Genomic DNA, 15,970 nt, shown 5'->3' with positions numbered 1-15,970 from the left:
CTTTGAGTCGAGGCCACAGCGGATACAACAACAATACACTGAGCTCAGTCAAGTGTTTTGGTACATTTTGTGTATTGCATTCACTTCCTCTGCATATTTGCCGCCAACTCAAGCCACCTTTAAGATTATCAGGGTAATATACGTAGTAACCCTATAAAACTGTAGTTTTCTGCTGGTCCTGATAAAAGTATGGCTGAATGAAATAAGGATCGAAAGCATTATTTGGTGGATTCTGTTTTCTATGTTGTGGTGGCGGCCTTATTCACCAGACTGGGAGTGGCATCAGGATGCCTGAACTGGACAACTTTGCCCCCCTGAGGGGTCAGAGAGGTCCCGAGCTGAGCTTAAATGGTCCAGCAGACCCACTTCAGATTCAGCACAGCATCCTGGAAGAGCAGGTGGAGCTGTGGTGGTTCAGAGATCCTGGGAAGTCTCTGCTCTGCTACTGCGTGGCTGTACTTCTAATTGTGGGCTGCGGGCTGGGTGGCGTCGGCCTTCTCTCCACCACCACCAGCGTCTCGAGCGAATGGCGACTGGGCGCAGGCACGGCCCTCTGCCTGCTAGCCCTAGGGGTCCTGCTCAAACAACTGCTCAGCTCGGCTGTGCAGGACATGAATTGCGTTCGAAGCCGACAGCGGATCAACATGCTAAAAAGTGGTGGTTTGTCGGACGTCCTTGTGGTTTTGATTACAGGGCTGTCATTGTTGATTTGTGGAGGGGTTCTACTATACCTGGCCCTGGCTAACCACATGCCGAAGCCTGGCCAAGCCCTTAATGACATGTACATCTCTGGAGTGGTTTTGCTAGCTGGAGGAGGGGCTGCAGTGGTGGGTGTTGGGATATACTCGTTTGCGGTCGTCCTGCTTGAGAGGACAAGGCACGGACGACGGTTGGTGGATCGGGTTTTGAATATCTTCACTGTTTCTGGACACATGGACCGCCAGGCCCGCAGAGAGACTACCTCCAGTCTGGCTAATCTCATATGAGAAGTAACCACACGAAGACTGTGTATTTTAGCCCCTTGCTCTTCATGTCAGAACATTTAGCCTCCACTAAATTAGAGCTTTATGTCCAAATATCACAAGACATCTGTTTAGAACAAGATTCATCCCTTACATGCTTCAGCTTTGTCACTAGCCGATAAGACTGCGTTTGAGGCCAAACAAGCTGAAGTTGTAATATCTGCTTGGTGAAGATGTCCGCAATAAGCACACAAAGCAGGGATGAAAGGATTGAAGTAATATACTAAATAATTACATTTGCTTTATATAAAGCGCTTCTTCACAAATGGTGTTTGTATAAAAAGTTGTAAGACTACACAGATGAAGTCGACACAGGGGAGTGATTAGAGGGGTCATTTACAAATTGGACTGTCTCACATTCAAGATAATGTAAACACGTATCCTGTAAAAGTGTCCTTGGGCCACACATTTTACCACTACCTGCTCAATTATTTTAAGATGATATGTATATGAGCACCAGCTGAAAGGTTAAAATGTAAATGGAAGATACAGAATGAGTGAAAGATGGGACAACAAAAATATGAAACAAAAAACAACTTTACAAATGTTCTTTGTGTTTCACGCACCACCCTTACTCTGTCCATGTTAATGTAAAGATATGGAAATATAGAGCCTGCAAATTTGAGGGATTTGAGGATGGTCAATACCTCAGTGATGCTAAACTCCAGCCATTTGGAATAACTTCTCCCTGTGATCTCATTTTTGTTCCTCAGTTCAATAATAATTTACCATAATACATGGAGTAGGGCTTTGGTGTTTATGGTGGACCTGGTCGGAACTTCACTGTAACATTTGGCTGCCTACACATCATACTAGACAACATGATTGTCGGAGAATTATATCACAGCACTTAAGAATGTATGGATAATTTGTGCTTTTGAGCATCAACCCATTATTTTCTTGACTGTTAGTCTTGCAGCGCTTTGTTTTCCTTAAACCTGCTTTAATCTATAATTTTGATATAACACTAAATGAAATGACTCTGTATGATGTAAAATTGTCATTCATTGTGCTAAAGACATGGAGATTCACAAATCGCTGCAGCTCTACTGACTTTCTTAGCCTCTTAGCTCATTGTTCATATTATATGGAGTCTCATTCTCATCAGTCCTGCAAACATTTTCAGCCATGAAGCTCTGATAAGGCTCACTGTACTGTAAACCACATACAGTACGCTACCCACCTTCAACTGGCAAACAACGGCTACTTTGGCTGACGAACTAGCTAGCATCTTGCTAGCTAAAGGTATTTTCCTGAGGAGTTGGTGGATACCAAATCAGCGCATAAGAGACTATAAATAGCTACTGGACTTATAATCGTCAGAAGCCGAACTCTATATAAATACCAATGTATCTGCTGAATGTCTAAGTAGACAATTGCAGAGATCCATAAAGACTGTGAGGACAATGTCATTGTCAACTCTTATTTCAAAAAGAGGTGTTTCGAATGAGTTGCAGATTAACGGGGCTGCATTGGGCACACACAAGCAGCAGTCATAAATTAATGAAAGCAAATAAATGTATTTCCCGAATTGTTTAACTAGGTTGAAAAAGGGCGCCCGGATAGCTCAGTTAGTAGAGTGGGCACCCACATATAGCAGTTTACTCCTCGATGCAGCGGGCCAGGGTTCGACTCTGACCTGCGGCCCTTTCTGCATGTTATACCCCCTCCTTCTCCCCTTTATGTCTTCAGCTGTCCTGTCAAATAAAAGCCTAAAAATGCCCAAAAAATAATCTTAAAAAAAAAATAGGTTGAAAGAGGTGGCATTTTTGAAAGACAAAGAGTATTTGGTCCAAACCACACTGTTATCCCGAAGTAGTTGACTTTACTAGAAATTCACGTGGAAACCCGTTGCCTTAAACTGTCTTAAGTTTTTACACAAGGTGAAACTTAACAGGTCAAGTTATATTAACACTGAGTGACAGAGTAGTCATTACTAAAAATCATTAGTAAAAATAAATTATTTTTTTCTGGAGTCATGTTGTCTAAAATAAGTGAGGATCACGCAAGGCTTGTATCATGTGCATGCGCCAACAGTTTCGTTGTCATTACTTAAAATTCCTCAAGGGGGTGACAGAAACTACGCACTATATTTAAACATGCAAAGAAACAACAAATATGAAACATTAGGCTACTTATCACTAGCCTACTAAAGAAATCATTCATATAAACATTGTTAATTTTCCTTTATGACAGTATGACTTTAAGAACAACATATTCAAGATAATTGTTCAAATAAAACAGGAAGGAAAACGATACACATACAACATTGTAATTTTTCTAGGTATTGTATTGTGTGGCTCAGATAACCTGCCATTATCATTCCTCACAAAGCAGAGAAGGATAAATAACTGTTGGGGGAGGGAAAAATCAGTGAAATTAAATCTATTACATCCACATGGCCTGTCATAGAATTTCAATGCACTTGCGAAAGTTTGAACTGAGTTGTCAATATGCTTCATCATCTTTCACTAGATTATGGGAATTTCCAGTATGCTGACATTGCTGAATTGCTATCATTCAGTCTCATTTGTTATCAGAAGGGTTGAAACATACACTTACTACAAAGCAAAACAAGCTCTCACTATTAAGAAAAACACACTGTGCACAGTGGCAAATGAAGGTCATGCATGTTTGTCAAATGTTTCCAAAGGCTCTGAGAGTAATTTCTCACATCGCCTTACGGAAAACCTTAGAAAACGTCCTGCATTGTCTCATTTGTGTGTGTGTGTGTGTGTGTGTGTGTGTGTGTGTGTGTGTGTGTGTGAGAGAGAGAGAGTCAGTCACGCCTCTTTATCTGTCTGCACATACGCACAGCCTATTGCCTTGAGACAAAAGGGGTCACACAGTTAAACATTGTTGGAGTGATGACGGACAGCAAACTGATAGCACAATGCACAAGGCAGCGGCCTGTAGGGGCTGGTATAGACTAGCACCACTCTCTCTCTCTCTCTCTCTCTCACACACACACACACACACACACACACACACACACACACACACACACACACACACACACACACACACACACACACAGCAAACAGCAAGGTTCACGCTACTTTTTTACAAAACACAGAAATCCAGTAATCCCTACTTGCATGCATCTGTCTTTTGACCCACAGCATAAAGTACTGTAGCAAAGGCAGGTTGTGTATTGATGCATGGCAGCATGAAGAGAGGAGCAAAGCGAAGAGGGAAGCAGCTCTGATACTGTGGAGAGAGGACTGAGTGGGAGGAGAGGATTCACAGCTTTTCTTTCAGGCCAAGATAGAGAATATATTTGAACACAAACAATTTAAACCAGACAAAAATGTGTTTAGCTATAACTTACTGCAAGTCCAAATGAAAATTGTAATATGTATGTAATATCTTTAGTATCTGAAGTGTGTTCAAAATGTATTGTGTAATCTGTATCTCAGAATAATTTTAATGGGTTATGGCATTTCTAATGTTCTATGTCAAAGCTCAGTTTTAGTTTGGCTGTCACTTATCTGCTACAGGTTTTGGTCTCTGTAAATTCATAAACTTTCACTTTTTAGGTGGGCGGGTCATAGGGGTGGATGGGTGGGTCATAAAGCTCAGGGCTTTTTAAGCCAGAAAGAGGAGCTTGTTGTCCCGGGGAAAACAAAAGAGCCAGGAAACACGTGTTCATGTCCCAGGAGTACTACTTAAGGGGAATGGTGTTTTAATCCAAACCACCTAAACTTGCCCAAACTTAACTGTCATCACAGATGGTCACCACGGTGCTCTGTAGCCAGCTGACAGTCACGTCAGCTAAACTAAAAAAAAAAAATTATCGTAGAAACAAACAAAAAAATAGTATTCCAAAACAAGATACAAAAAATGTTTATTTCCAAATATATCCCTTTGCTTCCCATCGACAAATAGTAGTGGATAAGGATAAATAAATGCAAATACATGATAACACACAAACACACTTATTAACAATCCTCATTGGTATCAGAAAGCGGTTCCCCACACAAGATAATGGAATGATTGTAATATATTGTAATTGTACTTAACAGCAGAGATGCAATAAATCAACACAGGACTCTCTTCTTTGCTGTTGGCAGTGCAGCTGAACTGATGTGGTGCAATGCATGCACAACAGAGGGAGTAAAACACACCAAAAACTGCTTTGAAGAAGTACATGGACCTGCAGAGGTCGACATATAAAACAGATAAAGAGTCATGGAAAAACAATTACCTCAACATATTGTCGATATTCTCTGATTCTGCAAAGGAATACCTGCAGGTTATTTTACCTTTGTCCTGCCCCCCTCCCCTCCCATCAACCTCCGTTTTGTCCAAACATTTTCCACAGGGGACTAACTAGTACAGTATAAACAACAGATATAAATATGACAAAAAAATCTACACCATGCTCATTCCTTCAGTCTCTGCCTCACAGGTGCAAGCTTATATTAAGCACAAGGACAAGGTTGCAGGCCCCATGAGAGCGCGTTAATGGTATTATGTTACACTGCCAACGCCTCAGACCATATTGTGCCTTATTAATCATTGATCTGGTCGCTGGTGTTAGTTTCAGTGCACTGGGGATTATTTTCACAGTGCTCAAGGCGATGATACATAGGCAATTCTTTTAAGGCAATGAATATATGATATAAAAGTTTTGGAAAACATATGCCTTTGAGAGGGATGGAGATTAACAACACAAATGTATGTATAAATGTACTGTATATGGATCATAAAGTGGTTATTAAGGACAAAACAAATGAGGAATAAAAACCCTTACAGTTAAAAATGCTAACAGGTGTACCAAGATGTGGTCTAGTGGTTAACATCCTGCATGGAGCAACAACTTTCTCTACAGAAAAGAATAAAATCTGATGGAGTACATGGCACACTTTTCATTGAGAAAAATCACCCATCTGCAATATTCCAGCCCTTTGAGAAATAAAGATTCTCTCAATTACCCATCACACTTACTGTGTATTGGCACTATTTTTTGGGTTTGCATGTTATACAGTAAAAGCTACATGTTTCAGGGGACAAGCCAAGATAATGCTCCAAATTCTATATTTTAAAATGTTTCTAAATGTTCTCTTTTCTGAGGAAAATGTGGTTAAAAATAATGTATTTTCCCCAAATTGTGCTCTAAGTTAGCATTAAGGGGTTTCACATTAAAAGTGAGGAGATGAGAGCTTGCCAGAACCAGACAGTGTCACAAAGTTATCAGTTCATTATTCCCATATTAAAACGTTTTGCTGGAGTCCTGAGGAGCCCTTAAAAAAAAAAATCACAGGTCAGAGGTGATGCAACAGCCTTTCCCGTCTTGAGTTGAGAAAGTCTTATAGAAAGGGATGACATCTCCTTTCCGTTCAGGGTGGGAAACTCATTTCATGTGTCCTCATGCACTTGTCCTCTGCTGTCCATTGCAGACGGGGCCCAGCCAGAGAAACAGAGAGAGGAGAGGAGAGAAGAGAGGAAGACAGACAGAGGGAGAAAATATCCATTCGTCTAGCAGCATCTGTGCCCTTTACTGTGTCCGGAGCTGGTAATCTGCCAAGAAATGTAACAGCAGAGCATTAACACAGCTTTCTTCCCCTCATCACTCCTGCACATCACATCATTGCCAATATGAGCCCCATTAAATCCCTAAACAAGATTTGCACAAATACTAGCTGTCACTGCGTTCTACTAAATCACATTACCAACATTTAACACATGGCTTTCTTAGATAGATATTTAATACACCATGTCTAGACTAGACTGAAATAGTGTGTTCAAATCACATTTATTATTATATTGTAAATATTGGCAATATCTTACTCTTCAATTGGCAAAATCAAGATTTACTGAGTTAAAATGTTGTGTATCCAGGACTGTCTAATAAAAAGATAACACTATATGGCCTAAAGTATGAGGTCACCAGTGTCCACATATGTGTGTGTACTTTTGGCGTGGGGCTGTTTTTCATGGTTTGAAGTAGACACCTTATGTTCCAATGACAGATATTAATGCTACAGCACACAATGATATTTTGTGTTTTTCCAACTTTGTGGTTTTGGGAAGAAATTTTCTGTTCTGGGTTCTGGTCCAGAGGTAAGAAAACCTCAACTGCAACATCCATGGTTTAAAAAAAAAAAAAAACATGTTCAATAATCACATATATTTGTGTAATAATTGGATGTCCAAACACCTCAGGCCATGAAGACTGCTATTTGAAGTTGCATTACTTCAATGAATGAACCAATACAAAAGTAATTTCATTCACAGCTTCCGGTCCAATGTCCACACACAACATACTCTACCTTGCACTTCAAGTTATAAATGTATCCACAATCCAAAAATGGCATGTTATATAGATACCATTTTATACACTTTGATGCTTACAAACTGTGCTTATTAATTTCAGGACATCTGTGAAACAGCATCAACAATCAGCAGTCACTTGACAGCCAGTTTCAAAGATCAAGCTGCAGTGTGATGCTGCCCGATCATAATCTGACCACTGACAGTCTGATAGTCGTGAAATTACTGCTGTACGGCTGCTAAATGCCGGTTCATCACTCATTAATAAGTCAGCGCAGTCAGTCTACAGTATCAGGGTATTGTTTAATCAGTGTGAGTGTGTGTGTGCATGTAGTGCTGAGTGAAATGCGATCAGCACTGTCTTCTCTGCTTCTCCCTCCGCATGTTGCTGATGGTAACAATAAGAGAAAGGTGATAGCGTTCTCTCCAGTTCCCCCAACTTCATCACTGTTCTTTCTCTCACTCTTACTCATCCCGTCCTCCTCCTCCTGCTCCTCTTCTCTCTCTCTTGCTTCCTTGCTGATGTTACAGCAAGGCGATAGTGAACTTGGCTTTCACTGAGTGCCACCCTGGGAGCTTCCTGACACTTTGTGGCATTATTCAACCTCCAGCAGCCCCTGACTCGTACCTGACACATCCAGGTAATGGAAATGAAGGATGTTATAGAGTCAGGTTTATCTCTCGGGCAGATATGAAACTTAAGGATTTCTGGCAATGGTCCAGTGGAGGTATTTGGCTTCCATCTCCCCCATCCCCCCCCCCACGCCATTATAACTAGTGAGCTAGGATTTTGCTGCATTCTCATTAATATACTGTGGCTTTAATGTGAAAATATGCAATTATGTGTGATATGTCCACAAATCAACAATGTGTTTAAGGTAGAGAAGTAGCTACTTCAACATGTTTTCCAGGTAAAATCTCAAGTTAGTGAGGTGATAAAAGTTTAAAGCTCACTAACACTGAAACATCTCTAGGTGTCACACATGAGTTTGACAGATGGAGATTCAGAAGAGTTCATTCCCAGGGCACAGCCTGAATCTACAGATCCCAGGCACCAGCGTCACTAAACAAACTTGACTGTATTGGCTCATCTTTACCGTAGCCCTGTTAAAAATCTGGACAACTGAGAAAGAAAGAATTTTACGCCACAAGCTAGCAGGCTTGTAACGTGTCTATCCTTGGCATCATGTGTGGTGTCATTCTAAGCCCCTTAGGTCATGGCTCATGATGATAGAGCCAGGTAATGGATATGATGGATGTTATACAGCTGAGTTCACTCCTAGGGCACACACTGAATAGTGATGCAGAAAGACTGATCCTTACACTGCTCTCGCAAGGAAAACATCATATTTAACCTCGGGGTAACCTCCGATTTGCTAATGGCTATGGACAAAAAAACATCCTGTTTTTAGGGAACATGAGCTTAAAATATAAATAAAAAAAAATGGAAAAAGCAAAACAGCAAAACTGGAGTTCACAAGTCCTACACGATGTGGCACTGGATGTTTGGTATTAACATTCCCTTTAATAAATCAGATGTGTTATATTGTTATGTGATATTTCGAACTTCAATGTGTGACGGCCCCCAGAGTCCTGTTGCCTTGGTACGATGGCTGGATCTCACTTCCCTTATTTGATAGCTCCTCGGTCCTCGGCTGAACCGGAAGTTGTTCTGGCCCCCCTTCGTGAAGGCCGTCTCAAAGCTCTTATTCCTGCCCCGAGAAGCGAGCATCGAGGAGGGATCTCCAAGGAGATATGAACAAGGATACACGGAGCAGCCTTCCCGGAAGCACCTGAAAGCCGCTGCCCCCCTCCGCTCCCACGAATTAACGTGACGCTTCAGAGGAAAGGACGTCTGATCCCTCTAAAAACATTCCTCGTTTTCCTCTCCTTGCACGTCTTCCTTGCGTCTCTCCCACGCTTCCTCGGTGGGACGGACTAAGGAAGGGAGGCAAGTGGAGGAGCCGGGGATGCACCCTGCGGGCCCTATTTTAATGATCTAAGCGCACGCTGTGAAGCGCATGGCGTAGGTGCGTTTAGGGCGTGTCCAAATCCACTTTTGCTAGTTTGACGATGAAAGGCGCATAGTTCAAAAGGGTTGTACTTAGTGTCTTCATTAATTCATAGCTGTGTTTTGGGCGTAACATGCAATAAACCAATTTTGATTGTTGATAATTTTGTTTTTTAGATAAATAAATAAAAGCAGATTTAAAACTATGTATGCAACAGTCACTACAGGCTGCCACCTTTGCACCACAATCTGACCTCATGTTACCTTACATAACAAAATATCCCAATGAGTTCCACATGGTTTTGTGATTAAAAATTTGGTAAAAAGCGAGTTGAGGTGTCAGAATCTGTAGTGTGTGTATGTGTGTGTGTGTGTGTGTGTGTGTGTGTGTGGGAAGGGAGTTATGGGTGTTAGTTCTCACCTCCACTTTGTGTGATGTAGCGCACCCATGGTAACGCCTGGTAACCGCTCTTCTCTATGATCTTAAGGTAACGCACCTAGGGAACACAGACAGGTTAAAAATAGTTATTTCACTCATTCAGGCACAAACACACACCAACATCTACTTTATATAGTCTGTATGCTTCAGTGTGTTCATGGCAGCCCACTTAAACCGTCTTTGTCCATAGAAAACCATGTATCTCCAAATTTGGTGATTATGAATTTATCAGATAAATTGAATGACTAAATGTTCCTTTATGGGTTGAGAAAATGTTCCTAAAAATAATAAATAAACCAGTAAAAAACAACATTTGATTATCTAAAAAATGCATTTTACAAAACTTAACTGTGTGCTGCTTTTCTTAGCTTGAAAGGCTTTGTTTCAGAGATACATGGTTTTTACAGGACAGTGACACATTGTAAAACAGGAAGCACCTTAGGCTTGTTATACTCAGGTGGTGATCATGTATATTTCATATTGTGTAATGGGTGTTAATAAAGGGTCCAACCTGAATCCCAGACACAGTGAAATAAGGGATCTCAAAGTTAACTGTGATTGGTCTCTTTGCTTCCAGGTCATCACTATCCACACTGGGTAGCCCAAAATGCGCCCGCATCATGTACTCCTTACCACCCTACACATGCAAAAACAAAAAAGAGAAGAGGACCACAAAGCTGTTACTGCATCTGGTGAAACAGAGAACATTCAGAGTGATGTTGTTCACAAAGCAGCTCAGATAAAACTGTTTAGTTGGTTGGATGAGTTCTGTTCCCAGGAGTCTGGCTTTAATTAATAAGGTTGTTATATCCGAAAACAAAACAAACTTTATATTCACGGCAACGTGAGACATCTCCCATGTCACATCAAGGTGAATCAGACATCATGTTATGGGACGTATCTAGGCTATAAACACAATATTCAGGTTAATCATTCTTCACACCAGGCATTGTGTAACACATCGTCCGAGTCTGTTAGTTTGCTCTTTGGTTTTACTTGCTGCAAATCAGTTGCCATTTGGACTTTCAAATCACAATTTCTCTATAACATTTAAGAGTTATGACTAAATAACCAACAATCAAAGTTAATCTATTTAATCAGGACTGTGTGGATGTGTTCTTATCAGTTTTGATTGACAGTAGCCTGGCAACAAAAAGCAAACAACCCACTAGTTGTCATCACATTTTTTTTTTTTTGTCAAATGTTGTATGCTGTCATTTGTGACCTTTTTCCCCCGCCCACTTCAAACCAGCAAGAAGAGCTCAGACGAAAACACAAATACAGAAACTTTCTCCTTGGATATAACCAAAACTGTTCTCTGGCAGATAACTGCCAGAGAACAGTTTTTTTTTTTTTTTTCATTTTTCCCCTTGCCATTATACAGTTGCTGTGAAAAACCTTATCATCATTATCAGTGCCTACAGCTGATAAGAAAATATTTCTTTTTTTGCATAATGTAATCGTTAAAATAAATGGGAAATCTGTGAAAGATGCACATATTCATGCTTATAAAATAGCTGATGGCAAATTGACTCATTTCTAAAAGCTTTATATACTTTCCGTGTTACAGGAGGGTAATGTTTGTGGATCGGGATTGTAAATAACTGGATGGAGCTGAAGGCTGGCGGACTGTGGATGAGTGTGTTTATCAGTCTCCTATCACAACAAGCCACTGCTTCATCTTTGTTTCCTCGAACCTCCATCAAAAATTACGAGTAGGGTTTCCTGTGAGAATATGCAGTTTTATAGAGTCCAAAGGTTGATAGTGACAGAGAATAATGTGCTGCAGTCATACACCAGCTGGATAACAATCCATCACCAGTAATGGTAATTCTTAAGCCTCCTTGACAGGCGGAAGGTGTAATGAATTACTGAGGAGATATCAGAACTTGGCAGATAAAAGTAACCTCAACTGAATTAATGCTCTACGATTTTTTTTATTTTTCATAAATGCGTCTTTTGAAGAGCTTATATTTTGGTGACAGCAGAGACCGACAACATCATAATAAAAGAAACGGCAGAAAATGGAGAAATAAGATGTTATTGTGTGTGTGTGTGTGTGGCTGATCATAATGTGATAAATGGCTAACTGTCTAAATCAGAGTCAGAATAAAAACAACTTAATTTTCTGACACTGAGACTTTTGTAGATATGAGGTATCATCTGTGGTAAAAGAAGTACTCAGATCTCCACAGTACAGAAATACTCTGTTACCAGTCCTTTACTTCAGTAAAGTACAATAGTATTAGCATAATACTTAAAGTACCAAAAGTAAAAGTACTTATAATGATGAAAGAGAATGGCCCATTTCAGAATAATGTATATCACAGTATATCATTGGATTTAAATTATTGACGCATTAATGTGTACATCACTTTAATGTTGCAGCTGGTAAAGGTGGAGCTAATTTCAATTACTATATACTGCTAGTTAGCTTCAATGAAGTCTTATGATGCAGAGTCTTAAGTGCAAATATAATTTATTTGTTGATTATACTTTGTATTATTAATCTGGTTCTGCAAAGTCACTAGTATTCATCAAATAAATGTAGAAAGTACAATATTTGTCTTTGAATTGTAGTGGAGTAGAAATATAAAGTAGCAGAAAATGAAAAGTACAAGTACATCAAAAAAGTTATTCATTCCCCACTGTGTATTATACTGATGCTGATCTGCCTTTAAAACCAGATAGTCGTTATAGTTAGTATAGTTATAGTTGATATACTGTAAGCTGTAATATTTTGTTGCAACACTAACAGGGAAAGACTTGATGTTCCACTGCACCACGCTCTTCTCGGGCACCCACTTGGCGCTGCCTGTGCTGGTCTTGAACTTGGGTGAGTCAGCATCACTCGGCACTGGCACCAGAATGGAGACATTGTTGGCAGTGGACCGGCTCTTAAACTGACTCCGAGCCTGTGGAGGGTGACAGAGGGCCGAGTTCAAATGTCATCTGACACCTTTACAATAAACAAAAGAGCATGCACATCCAAATTCAAAATCGAGGAGGTCTTTACAATTATGCACACTGTAGTGCATATCCACAACGTTTTACTTCCGGGATTGCTCCCGTGCTGCAGGAAATTCTGCGGATGCATGTCTTTTCGCCGATGTCCGTTACCTTCCGCTTTCTTTGTGTTGGAATTTTAAACCCCGGTCGATTCATAAGGACTATGGTAACTGCTCATCAGATTTCTGCATTGTAAATTGAGACAGCTAGCTAGACTATCTGTCAAATCTGAGTTTTCTCTCGCACGACTAAAACAACTTTTGAACGTACACGTTCAACCAAAACAAGTTCCTTCCTGAGGCTATTTTGCAGAGGCTCCATGCGGAGCTTAGTGCCGCCCATGATGATTGTGATTGGTTTAAAGAAATGCCAATAAACCAGAGCATGGCCAGACCCTCCTCTGCAGCGCTGTGAAGGATGGTCTGGCAAAGCGAGACTATGCACACTGTGGCTTGTTATTTTGAGTCTGTATGGCCGTCACTGCCTCAAACAGATGATATGTGGTAATCCACCTGAGAAGTATGCATCATAAATACTAAATAAGCGAAGGGACTAGATGAGTGGATAGGAACAAGGCATTCTGTGTGTGTGTTTATGTGTCACTCATCCTTACCTTCACCTTGATCTCCACGCGGCTGTGAGAGAACTTCTCAATCACGCTCTCAATCCATATGAGAGGCTTCACCTGTCGGAGACAGAGAGAGTGGAATAGGTCAGAGGGGCGAGCACAGAGCTGAAGTGCCTCACTACAACACACATCACCGGAGTGACACAGTGGACAGGAGGGAGAGAGATTGTGTGTGTACAAGGGAGACAATAACTGCTTCGACAGCTCGCAGTTCACGTAGATTTCAGGCTTTCTCAAGTATCTTCTGGTTCATTGGACAGGGTGAGTGGCAACATGTGGCTGAGCAGACAAACAAGACTGCCGTTTGTCTTGAAACATATTAGTTGTCATAGTAGCTGGGCATTAACAAGCACTTGCAGTCATATTGTTTATTTCTTAGTGTGATAATTTGATGTAAGTTAATACTTTACTACAAGCAAGTATAAGCTTTTCTTAGTTTCTAGTTTGGCTACTTCATTCTCCTGAGACAAATTGTATCAGTATATCTGATGTTGTATTGACACCCTGTGGACATAGTGTAACAAATTGATTGTGTATTGTGTGTTGTGTTATGACATAGATCATTACTGTGATATTTGTTTTTCTCTGTTAATCTAGAAAGGACACATGTACTGTACAGCCTTCTAGTAAAGTACAAGAAACCTTTGAAGCTGAAAGATTGATTGATATTGATAAAGTAATGGATGCTGATATGAGCAGACGTGATCGTCTTTCGAAGATATTTTGCAGTTGAACAATAGACTTTATCAATAATGACAGCAACAGCAAATAGAACACGGTACATTTTGAACAGTAAACTTCACTGGGAGGTTAAATCAATACAGTACAGAAAAACAAACAATACAACAAAAACATTTTCAAAATTAAATTAGAAAAAGGGTCTAAAATACATGCTAAAGTTATAGTTACATATTTGCCAACATATACGTCAATATCTGTGATCAGGGGCGCCGTATAGGGGGGAAAAGTTAGGACAATTCCAAGGGCCCATGACTGACAGGGGCCCCAAAAAATAGGTAAAAACTAATATAAAATTATTAAACCATCATCATTCAGTATATATATTTCAAATATAATAATAAAATGAATGATCTATTTGTTTTTACTTGTTTTTGGCAGTAAAAGTTAAATATCCCCATTGACCAAAAAGTAAACATCCATATTGACCGACCACCCCCCTGTATCTGCATGAAATGGCTTGGTCCTGCCGTAGCACACTCAGTCAGTAGATGCGGCAGAACTACAGTGACCACAGTGTTGCCAAGTAACGTTAAATCAAAATCTGGTTTTCAAAAAAGGAAAGAGAGAAAAGAGAGAGAGGAAAGACAAAGGAAAGGGTGTCAAACTGTAACCCAGTTTTTCACCAAGAAAGGTGGGTAGCCTATAGTCTGTGAGTGGTATTAACCTGTTGGCTTAATATCCATAGTGAAATAAGCTAGCTAGCTACAGACTAGTGTTAGCCTAACATTTAATCACCATTTAGTCAGTGCAGGGAAACGTTTAGCAAGATATTCATATTAAATCATTGTTCCTGCCCCTTTTAGCAGACTTAACAACAGATGAGTCAGCAGCAGCCCAGTCTCCCCCTAACTGTGCCCCTCCCTGTCCCAGTGAAGAAGGTGAGCAACATTGTGTTCAATGACATGCCAGTTAGCATCATTGCAGGGAGTCTGTGGGGATTTCTCTGTCTTTCATTAATAATTATAATAATAATAATAATAATAATAATAATAATAATAATAATAAAAAAATAATAATAATAATTTTGTTAAGAAGATTTTCCATTTTGTCAAATTCTAGTACTAGTATTGAACTACAAGAAGCAAGACAGTTGCAAGCCTTTAGAGTTATGTAAAGCTTTTGATGGGACAGTTAGGTCCTAGAGATGTGGTGACAACAGCTGCGCAGAGGGGGCCCAATTTGATTTTTTTGTCATGGGGCCCAAAATTCCTGGCGGCGCCCCTGTCTGTGATAAGACAATATCAGTAATTATCTACCAAATTATTGCAACATAAAAGTCTTAAGACATAATGTGTTTGTGTTGTGTGCGAGGAAGATGAGATAAAGAATGAACTTTCTAGGTTGTGATGGTAACTGTGTACACACCTTACTGTGTGACAAATGAGAAGTGTGCTCTTGGTGTTGCTGGTATGCAGGTGGTGTGTGTGTGTGTATGTGTGTGTGTTAAAGAGAGAAGTTTGTTTGTGTGTCCCACTCACTGTAGTGTTGAGGCGGTAGGACATGAGCTCGCTCTCGCCGTCGGGGGGGATGAAAGAGATGGTGCGGTCGTTCTCGAAGCGTGACAGACGGACACACTGATGAAACTTCACATCTTCTAGCTCCACTGTCTTACTCTTCTCTCCTGACACACATACACACACACACAAAGATTGAGAGCCTTCCATGCAGCCTTGGGGAAATCAAGGTCAAGACATTCAACACACACACACACACACACACAGTGTGCTAACAAATCCATCTTCCCCATTCCTGTCCCCCACCGAACAGTTATTTAGCACAAACACACACAAGAATACACACTGTGCCTTCAACCTCCTGCCATCACCTTCTCCCCCACTGAAGCC

At 40.5% G+C, this 15,970-nt stretch overlaps 2 protein-coding genes across 4 annotated transcripts in view; one reads left to right on the top strand and one right to left on the bottom strand.

The window, feature by feature from the left end:
- The window catches only part of LOC116039168 (transmembrane protein 125), a 13,577-nt gene extending 11,127 nt beyond the window's left edge, over positions 1-2,450 (top strand). For all 3 annotated transcript variants that reach the window (XM_031283970.2, XM_031283969.2, XM_036007579.1), the window contains one exon: positions 1-2,450. This exon is cut by the window's left edge and continues 168 nt beyond it. In XM_031283970.2, coding sequence (XP_031139830.1) covers positions 288-986 — 699 coding nt within the window. In that variant the 5' untranslated portion in view covers positions 1-287 and the 3' untranslated portion in view covers positions 987-2,450.
- A 2,402-nt stretch (positions 2,451-4,852) lies between these two features.
- Positions 4,853-15,970, bottom strand: part of ap1m3 (adaptor related protein complex 1 subunit mu 3) — a 32,566-nt gene continuing 21,448 nt past the window's right edge. The window contains exons 7-12 of the mRNA XM_031283938.2: positions 15,605-15,747; positions 13,371-13,442; positions 12,505-12,663; positions 10,260-10,385; positions 9,731-9,806; positions 4,853-6,545 (exon numbers count right to left, since the gene is read on the bottom strand). Of these exons, the coding sequence (XP_031139798.1) occupies positions 6,523-6,545; positions 9,731-9,806; positions 10,260-10,385; positions 12,505-12,663; positions 13,371-13,442; positions 15,605-15,747 (599 nt within the window). The 3' untranslated portion in view covers positions 4,853-6,522. The remainder of the gene's footprint in view (positions 6,546-9,730; positions 9,807-10,259; positions 10,386-12,504; positions 12,664-13,370; positions 13,443-15,604; positions 15,748-15,970) is intronic.

This window comes from Sander lucioperca, chromosome 11 (genome assembly GCF_008315115.2).
Source record: "Sander lucioperca isolate FBNREF2018 chromosome 11, SLUC_FBN_1.2, whole genome shotgun sequence".
Lineage (NCBI taxonomy): Eukaryota > Metazoa > Chordata > Actinopteri > Perciformes > Percidae > Sander > Sander lucioperca.
This window is presented reverse-complemented; position numbering and strand designations above follow the sequence as displayed.